This window comes from Vulpes lagopus, chromosome 3, assembly GCF_018345385.1.
Source record: "Vulpes lagopus strain Blue_001 chromosome 3, ASM1834538v1, whole genome shotgun sequence".
In the NCBI taxonomy this organism is placed as follows: domain Eukaryota; kingdom Metazoa; phylum Chordata; class Mammalia; order Carnivora; family Canidae; genus Vulpes; species Vulpes lagopus.
The window spans coordinates 100,134,995-100,145,411 of NC_054826.1; the positions used below are offsets into that span (position 1 = coordinate 100,134,995).

Here is a 10,417-nt window from a genome sequence, read left to right on the forward strand (position 1 = left end):
GGGTGTGGATGGTTTCAGCTCTCAGCAGAGCAGACATGTTTGCAGTGGTTCAGATGAGAAATGATGGGGACTTAGAGTTACAAGCTGGTGCAGGTGAGGAGGTTGGCCTGCATTATGCAGAGAGGAGGATTTACGGCTGAGTCAGACGTGGCCTGTGAGAGAGGGAGTTTGCAAGGGTTTAATCGGAACAACATGATGATGAGGGTAGGTGGTGTTTACTGAGATGGGAGATTGGGGAGGAGTGATTTGGAGGAAGTTTAAAATTTAACATCTATTAGATTCTAAAATTTAACATCTATTAGATTCTAAAATCTGAAGTCCTTTATATTTTAATTCTATTTTGATAGCCAGTCTATTCTGATAGCCAGCTTGGTAGGTTTGTTAAACAAATCAGTCTTCAAAAACAGTATTACATTCTGTATTACATTTTACCATTTCTTGACTGAAGTTCATTTGCTAGTAGTTTCTTTAAGAATTCATAAAAACAATATTTCCCTGCATTTTTGGATACTCAGACTCGCTGGTGTTACTTCATCTGAGTGCCGTTCTGTCTACATATAAAATTACTGAGATTTACTTCTAGTCCTTAAGGATTTGTAATTCTTTCTCCAGTGCTTTTAGCACTGAATTCTATTACAGATGTCTGAGATCAGCTTGATTTTTTTTTTTTTGTCTTAAACATGACTTCAAGTTCTGGGGATGTGATGCACAGCAAAGGGTCTATAGCTAATAGTACAGTAAGCACAGTGGAAAGTTGTTGAGAGTAGATGTTGATCTTTCTAACTACACACAATTTAACTTTGTTAACTAAGTAAGGTGATAGACATTTTAGTTATCTTGGTCTTGGTAATCATAGGAAATGTATTAACATTTTTAAAGTACACTTCATTTTTCTTACTTATGACCTTACAGACAGGAGTGAGGAAGACCAAAATGAACATTTGTGGCGAGTTTTACTCATCAACAAAAAGTCACTGACTAAGAAGAAAGATAATGTTTTCAGAGAAATACCCCATCAGGATGACTCACGTGGAAAAAGTTTAAAAAATGTTTCAGAATCAATTATTAGTGATAAAAATTATTCAAGTAAGAACTCTCATGAAATTAATGCATGTGGGAGGTTGCTTTCTGATAATAACCAAGGAGACACTCACACTGGAAAGAAACCTGATGAATATAACCAAGATGAGAAATCCCCAAGCTGTAATAAGGACCGTACTGAGCAACAGAAAATTCAGACTTTGGGACCACTTTCTGAATGCAATGAATGTAGAGAAACCTCCCGTAATAAGGCAGCCATCGTTACACCTCCAAGGACTCAAACAGAAGACAAATACTGTGATTATAAGGAACTAGGGGGAAATACCAGTGATGAGTCAGCCCTGGAAGTTCTTCAGGAAGTTCACACAAGTAAGAATCATTGTGAGGTCACTGAGTGCCTGAAGTCAACCCTCTTAAAACATCAGACAGTTAATTTGGAATCTAATGAAAATGAGAATAAGTCCCATCTCACTCCACCTTCTGAAACTCACAGAGGAGAGAAAACCTTTGAATGTAGTTACTGCAGGAAATCTTTTTACCAGGAGTCCCACCTGACTCAGCATCAGAAGACACACACAAGAGAGAAACCCTGTGGAAGTAATAAATCTGGAAAAACCCTTCAGAAATCACAACCCACAGACCCTCCAAGATCTCATGCAGGAGAGAAACCCAGTGAATGCAGTGAAGCCCCTGTGCAGTCAGCTCTTTCTGATCAACAGAGGGCATGGTCAGAAGGGAAGCTTTATGTGTGTAATGAATGCAAGAAGTCTTTTCGTCATAGCTCAGCCCTCAAAGTCCATCAGAGAATTCACACAGGAGAGAAGCCCTATCAATGTACTGAGTGTGGGAAATCCTTCTATGCAAAATCAAACTTCAATCATCATCAGAGGACTCACACAGGGGAGAAACCATATGAATGTAAGGAATGTGGGAAATCCTTCTGTGTAAAATCGAACTTAACTAAACATCAGAAAACACATACAGGGGAGAAACCTTTCAAATGTAATGAGTGTGGAAAAACTTTCTTACAGAAGTCACAGTTTGCTGACCATCAGAGAACACACACAGGGGAGAGACCCTATGGATGTAATGAGTGCGGGAAGTCTTTCTACTATAAGTCAGCCCTGCATGTACATCAGGGGAAGCATGCAGAAGAGAAACCCTATAAATGCACTGATTGTGGGAAATCCTTCTGCTATAAGTCAGCCCTAATTATCCATCAAGTATCTCACACTGGGAAAAAACCCTATGACTGTAATGAATGTGGGAAAACCTTCTGTGTGAAGTCAAACCTTACTAAACATCAGAAAATTCACACTGGTTTGAAACCTTTTGAATGTAATGAGTGTGGCAAAGCCTTCTCTATGAGTTCGATTCTAATAATACATCAGAGAACTCACACGGGGGAGAAACCCTATGGATGCAATGAATGTGAGAAGTCCTTCTATAAAAAATCAGCCCTCACTAAACATCAGAAAACTCACACAGGGGAGAAGCCACATGAATGTAATGAATGTGGGAAGGCCTTCCATATGAAATCCACCCTGATCATACACCAGAGAACTCACACTGGAGAGAAACCTTTTAAATGTAATGAGTGTGAAAAATCATTCTATGTGAAGTCACTTCTTAATATTCACCAGAGAAATCACACAGGAAAGAAACCCCATGTATGTAGTGAATGTGGGAAAGCCTTTTCTATGAAGTCTAATCTCACTGATCATCAGAGGACACATTCAGAAGAGAAACCCTATGAATGTAATGAATGTCAGAAGACCTTCCGCCATAAGTCAACTTTAACCGTACACCAGAGAACTCACACAGGGGAGAAACCCTATAAATGTAATGAATGTGGGAAATCCTTCTATATGAAGTCAGCCCTCAGTCAACACCAGAGAATACACACAGGGGAAAAACCTTATGAATGTAAAGAATGTGGAAAAACCTTCTTCCAGAAGTCACACCTCACTAAACATCAGCGCACACACACAGGGGAGAAACCCTATGAGTGTAAGGAATGTAAAAAAACCTTCTTCCAGAAGTCCCACCTCATTGAACACCAGAGAACACACACTGGGGAGAAGCCCCATGAATGTAACAAATGTGGGAAATCATTCTGTTATAAGTCAGCCTTAACCATACATCAGAGAACTCACACAGAAGAGAAACCATATAAATGCAATGAATGTGAGAAATCTTTCTGTATGAAATCCCACCTCACTGTACATCAGAGAACTCACACAGGGAAGAACCCTTTTGAATGTAAGGAATGTGGGAAAACTTTTTATGTGAAGTCAAATCTCATTAATCACCAGAGAACTCACACAGGGGAGAAGCCCTATGAATGTAAGCGATGTGGGAAATCCTTCTGTATGAAGTCGACCCTCACGGTTCATCAGCGCACACATACTGGGGAGAAGCCCTATGAATGTAACGAATGTGGGAAGTCCTTCTGCAAGAAGTCGACTCTCACAAAACATCAGGTAATTCACACAAGAGAGATACCCTAAGATGCAGGAAATGTGGAAAACCCTCATGCGTGAAGTCAAGTTTTGTGAACTTGAGAACCCACGGGAAGAAATCTTAAGACTGTAATAAGGTGGAGATCTCTTACTGTGGGGATTTAGTCTTTAATTGGAATCAGAAGATACACATGGTATGGGAGTTGGTGGACTCTCTCTGGAATGGATATTGGGTACATTACTAAATATTGGAGAACTTGCATGGAGAGAGAGCCCTGAGAATGTCCTGTATGTTAGTGTCTACCTATGAATCTAATATATGTCTCAGAGGAATCAGCCAGAGGGCTAAAATCAGTAAGAATGCAACAAAAGTATAAAGGGATTTACAGAGTCACAACTTACTGATCATCAGGTAATTGATACTGGAGTGGAACTAAATAAAGGTTTTACATGCATGAACAGTGTTGAGGGAAAAAGATCAAACTCTGTATAAGAAAAGTATTAGGGATCCCTGGGTGGTGCAGCGGTTTGGTGCCTGCCTTTGGCCCAGGGCGCGATCCTGGAGACCCAGGATCGAATCCCACGTCGGGCTCCCGGTGCATGGAGCCTGCTTCTCCCTCTGCCTGTGTCTCTGCCTCTCTATCTCTGACTATCATAAATAAATAAAAAAATTTAAAAAATATATAAAAAAAAGAGAAGAAAAGTATTAATATTGGGGGGAAATCTATCAGTTTGGGAAATGTGGATATATTGTTTTCTCTAGAAATAATGTAACACTAGAAGTCATGATTCTGATGTGGTACCGGATTTTGAAGATTGGCATAAGATGTGTCTGATCATAAAAAAAAAAAAAAAAAAAAAAAAAAGATGTGTCTGATGGTAATGATGCTTATTGTGGGAATATGAGGCCTTTGGAAGAGTATGGTGGCAATGGCTACTTGACAGCACGAGATGCCTCAGGTACACCTGAGTAATCAAGGCTTTGGTATGTTGTACATAGCATACATATGTCGTGTACGTTTGCCTTACATAGCGGGTATTGAAATGGGTGTCCGTAGGAAGTATCTTCCCATAGCTTAATAATTATCACGACAGATTTCACATTAAATGCCCCCAGTGTATGTTTGTATGTGTGTAGTACAGTATGCATTATGAGTGACATGTTTGACAAATTGAAATACTATATCCCAACATACTGTTAAGAAGAAAGTCAAAATAGGGATCCCTGGGTGGCGCAGCGGTTTGGCGCCTGCCTTTGGCCCAGGGTGCGATCCTGGAGACCTGGGATCGAATCCCACGTTGGGCTCCCGGTGCATGGAGCCTGCTTCTCCCTCTGCCTGTGTCTCTGCCTCTCTCTCTCTCTCTGTGTGACTATCATAAATAAATAAAAATTTTAAAAAAAAGAAATCATAAAAAAAAGAAGAAAGGCAAAATACACACCACCATAGGGCATGCTACTTTCTATGTAAGAGTTGAGAGGAAGTAATATACACATACACACAATTGCTTATTTTTTGTAAAGAGAAATACTAAAAGGATAAACTACAAACCAATAAAAATGAGTTCCTATGGAGGCAGGAGTGAACATGGTGGAGTCAGGGATGGAAGCAAGATTTCTTTGGTCATACCTTTTAATGAAAGTTTGACTTTTGAACAAATGTAAATTATTTATTTGTTCCAAAATAGAAAAATAGGGATCCCTGGGTGGCGCAGCGGTTTGGCGCCTGCCTTTGGCCCAGGGCGCGATCCTGGAGACCCGGGATCGAATCCCATATCAGGCTCCCGGTGCATGGAGCCTGCTTCTCCCTCTGCCTATGTCTCTGCCTCTCTCTCTCTCTCTGTGACTATCATAAATAAATAAAAATTAAAAAAAAATAAACAAAATAGAAAAATAAAGGCATTCTGAAATTGAAAGCACATCAACTTTGTATCAAATTGGTAGCTAAACAGAGAAAATAATTGTTATGAGAAACTTTTGAACACAGAATTATGACTATATGTCCTTAACAGGGTATGTTTAAGAACAAAGATCTGCAAAAAATTATGAACACTACTCATTAATTTTTTGTTAGTAATACTGGTGTTACTTTGGATCTAGTTTGTGTATATTGTAAGATAAAGCAAAATAAACTGTTAAAGTTAACCAGGAACCAAACTTCCAGCTTAAGAGAAGACATGACCATAAGAATGAAAGAACTTACATAAAACTCTGCATAATAAGATATATGAACTGAAAGTATCATTTTTAAAAGTGTATATATGTCAGCTCTGTCCACTGAGGGCCTGGAAGCAGTAGCACCCCCTGTAGATGAGATTTGGCGCCAGCATGTCCCTCGAGGAACCAGGAATCCTTGGAAAAACAGCTGCCTCTACCTCTGGGTCCTGAAGTATCCAGGGTGAAGCTGGGACCTCTTGTGTCAAAAAAGCAAGACGTACTCAAAGATTAAGGGTCAGAGGTCCCAGAAGCTACTTTGGGGGGTTTCTCCCTGGCCAAATTTGATACTCTGATGGTCAGACAGACCTACTGTAATTGGCTCAACATTTGAATTTAAAAATGTCCACATCAATGCAGAAAAAGAAAAAGGGGCTTGGGCTTATTTCTGCTGTTGGAGGCGAATCTTAACACAGGCTTCTTATTCTGTAATTAGAAGGAAAGAATTTTCACCCTGCCTTTTTAGTAGGAGCAGTTTCGGGAAGGCTGACTGTTATAGAAGTGTCGGCTAATAAATGTATAAGGAATGTTAGAATTTTAAAAATTGCTAACCCCTAGGACATCTAGGCAAAGATCGGCAGTGGATGCCAGGATCATTAAATGCAAAGGAAACAGTATTTGTGCAATGCCAGAGACTCTCCCACAGATATCTCCCTCACTGACCCTGGAAAATGTACACTTTCACAATGGAATGACTGCCCCACTTTCACCAGTGATAAAATGCAGCAGTCTCAACAGTGGTGACATTGTGTGCCTCTTGCGTGAAGTCTGTGCGTTGCACTGTAGCATGCTCTTGCCAGAGTATTTCATGGGAGTTTAGTGTTTAGTCTTTTAGTTCACAGAAAATACAAGAGAGAGAGGAAGAGGGGAACAGCGTCAGTGGAGAAAACAATCAAATCCAGAATGTGGGGCATCCACCAAGACAGTTGGTCTGGTCTCTTCAGAAGTTAGTGTCATTTTTTTTTTAAAGATTTTATTTGTTCATGAGAAAGAGAGAGAGAGAGGCAGAGGGAGAATCAGCCTCCAAGCAGGGAGTCTGACATGGTTCTCAATCCTGGGTCTCCAGGATCATGCCCTGGGCTAAAGGGGGCGCTAAACCGCTGAGCCACCCAGGCTGCCCAATTAGTGTCATTTTATTTATTTATTTTTTAATTTTTATTTATTTATGATAGTCACACAGAGAGAGAGAGAGAGAGAGAGAGGCAGAGACACAGGCAGAGGGAGAAGCAGGCTCCATGCACCGGGAGCCTGACGTGGGATTCGATCCCGGGTCTCCAGGATCGCGCCCTGGGCCAAAGGCAGGCGCCAAACCGCTGCGCCACCCAGGGATCCCAATTAGTGTCATTTTAAAGAGGGAAAAGGCCAGCGGGACTCTTTCAATCCTGATATTAACAAGACATAATCAGATGCAGTGCATGATCCTTGATTGGATCCAAAAAACATCCAGCTCAGAAAGACACCATGTAGGTACTTTGGAGGCATTTGGAAGAATTTATTTTATTTTTTTATTTATGATAGTCACAGAGAGAGAGAGGCAGAGACACAGGCAGAGGGAGAAGCAGGCTCCATGCACCGGGAGCCCAACATGGGACTCGATCCCGGGTCTCCAGGATCATGCCCTGGGCCAAAGGTGCTAAACCGCTGCGCCACCCAGGGATCCCTATTTGGAAGAATTTAAATGTGGAATGGGTATTGGAAAATATTAGGGAATTAGAGTAATTGTCTTCAGTGTGATAATGGTTATGAATGTGAGTTTCTAGGACACTGTGCGGAACAGGTGAACTGTCACATCTGCAGCTGTGAAGTGGTTTGGGAAAAGAATGTGTGCACAATTAAATGAAGCAAAAAAATAGGAAAACAAAATTTGAGCAAGTGTTGAGCATGGTTGTCAGCACATGGGTATTCACTCTTTCCTAACAGCTCTGACAACTGTTCAACAAAAGCACCTCACCTATTCTCTGTGTTTTTTGGGGAATAAATAGTGATGACTGTTGTTACTGATCTCTTCAATAAAGCCAAATGCCTTTTTAAAAAGTGTCTTGGGCTTGCCTGGTTTAATGAACACACATTCATAAAGTGCAGAGGCAGGGTCTAGCTGTTAGCAAGCGCTTAAAATAGAGTTGTGTATAGAAAACACCCTTCTCTTTCCAACTCCCGTTGGGATTGGTGAGGGTGCAGAGGCACGTGGTGCAGGCCGCGTGTGAGGAGCCCAGCGGCCATGTGCACAGGCACATTGTCAGAGACTGCCCTGATCCTTGCTTCCTGTTGCAGACAGGTTGCTTATAGCGGGTTGGCAGCTCCCATCCCCTTCCTCCTTGATGTGGCCTGCTTATCCTCCCTAACCACGAGGTGTTTGGGACTGGAAGAAGGACCAGAAACTGAAGTATGCAGGTGGTTTTGGGGGAAGGTTTTGTCATCAAAGAATCAGGAACAGAATGGCATTGTCCATCTGGATCCCCACTGATTGCATCTTGTGACTCAGGGCTGATAGGATAGTGAGCTAAGGGAGGGCAGGACCACGAGCAGGGACACTAATTGGTGGATTCACCAGCTCAGAAGCTGCTGTGTACCAGGAAGACTGAGGTCATTATTAGATTTTTTAGTTTACGCCTGTTGGAGTTGAGGTTTTTTGATTACTTGGAGCTATGAGGCATCCTAATGTATACAGAGGTATGCATTATTTTTTAATTTTGTAATTTGGAAGTGTTAGATACAGGAATTTGGGAGCAAGAATGATTTGAGAAAATGATTCAGTGACTGCTTTCTGCCCGTGAATTTCCATGCCATGATGAAATCATGTTATTTCTGGTTTGAAAGAAGCAGGGCACAGGAAATTTCTTTTTACAACCCAGTTAAGTATTATTCTTTATGTGAGATGACTTTTTTAAAAGAAGATTTAGTTATTCATGAGAGACACAGAGAGAAAGGCAGAGACATAGAGGGAGAAGCAGACTCCCCCCCGCAAGAAGCCCGATGTGGGACTCAATCTCAGACCCCAGGATCATGCCCTGAGCCAAAGGCAGATGCTCAACTGCTGACCCACCCAGGCGTCCCAATATGAGTTGTTTTAAAAATTGAATCATTCATTGATCTTTTCCCACTATTTTCTTGATGTGACTGATTTTTATTTTAATGAAGTGTTAGTTGTCCTTACCTCACTGAATTAATCTTTTTGTCCCCGACTTGAAATACTATCTTTATCACAGACTAAATTATCATTTGCTTTCCTTTTTGTCTGTTCAGCACTCGTCTCCATATTCTTCCAGAAAGGGAAGCTGATACTACAGAGCTGGCACATTCCGTGGTGGGCCAGTCACAGGACCCACCCTTCGGGCCCAGTTTAGCTGTTCCTGGGATGGACACTTAATCTGAGGCCAGTGTGGGTCCAGGGGAGCTCCTCCTAGGGCTTTTGGTAGACACGTAGCCCAACGGTTGCTGGTTTGAATGGCAGAGCTGCCAGCAGCTTGGTTATCTTGGGTTTTCTCCTGTTTGCAGGCAGTCCTGACTCGCAGCTTGGAAATACTGATTCTAGGTATGTTTTCTGTTTTACTGACTTATTTTCTTTTTTAAAAGATACCCCCTGGGGACCCCTAGAGGATTTTTTAAATAAAATTTTATTTATTCATGAGAGACACAAAGAAAGAGGCAGAGACATAGGCCGAGGGAGAAGCAGGCTCCATGCAGGAAGCCTGATGTGGGATTTGATCCCCAGACCCCAGGATCTCAACCTGAGCCAAAGGCAGATGCTCAACCACTGAGCCACCCAGATCCCCCCTTATTTTCTAATCATGCTGAACAAGATGTTTTCAATTACTGTTGCTTTACTATGTTTTTCCATGTATTGAAAAGCACATGTCTCTTCATTCTATTTTTTAAATCTTTCTTGGCTTTTCCCACATTAGTTCTTAGAGATAGTCTCCAGAGTGGACTTACCAGGCTCCTCTCCAAAGCCTCTGGGATTTTGTATTTAGACCCAATCATCACCCACCAAGAGTGGCACACTCCTGACCTAGCTGGCTGGGACCAATCCCCAGTGACCAGAGACGAGGGATTCGTGGCGACAGAGGTTGGGTTCTCTTTCCTGTGACAGGAGCAGACCTTCTAGTTCCTTTACATCTCTTATTATTTGCTGAAACCTAGACTGTTTAATGTTATAATGTGGCAACTCTGGAAACCAGATTCTCACCCTCTCCCAGAGTTTTTGTTGTGTTGTCGGTTCTTTTTATGTGCTTTTTGACTTTTTTGTTTCAATAGTTATGTATTGTGCAGGCACTAAATTTTGTTCCATCAACCCAAGGGTTAGGTGTGTTTTGCCAGCTGGAGCTGAAAAAAGAATTTAAAAAAGAGATAGGAGGGGGAAGAAAGAGGAAAAAATGACCGAGGATGGTCATTCCTTGCCCCAGCTTGCTACAGCCAGGATTTGTGCCTTTCCATGCTTGCAGCACAAACCATCTGGGAAGCTGCCCAGACCTGTGACTGAGTCCAGGAAACATGGGAAAGCCCATGCAGCCCTCCTACAGATGGTGGTCCAGCAGGTGAAACCCACCCTGAAACTGTTTGAGGTCTGTAACTCGCCCCCTGGCCTCAGGACTTGGGACGGCAGGCTATTACCATGTGGCAGCTGATTGGAGGTGTGGGGGATGGCAGGTGGGCCATTTAAAGTCCCAGCTCTGGCTGCACAGCTGCCCTTCTCATCAGGTCT

At 42.1% G+C, this 10,417-nt stretch overlaps 1 protein-coding gene across 3 annotated transcripts in view; it reads left to right on the top strand.

Moving 5' to 3' along the window:
- LOC121486271 (zinc finger protein 33B-like) overlaps positions 1 to 10,417 on the top strand; it is a 40,122-nt gene that overhangs the window by 14,875 nt on the left and 14,830 nt on the right. For 2 of the 3 annotated variants that reach the window (XR_005986592.1, XM_041747124.1), the window contains exon 5: positions 9,211 to 9,247. Coding sequence is in view for 2 of the 3 variants with exons in the window: in XM_041747124.1 (XP_041603058.1) it covers positions 9,211 to 9,247 (37 nt within the window). In the remaining variant the exon portion in view is untranslated. Of the gene's footprint in view, positions 1 to 912; positions 4,116 to 9,210; positions 9,248 to 10,417 lie in introns of those variants that run through there. The other variant, XM_041747123.1, reaches the window with a different exon arrangement.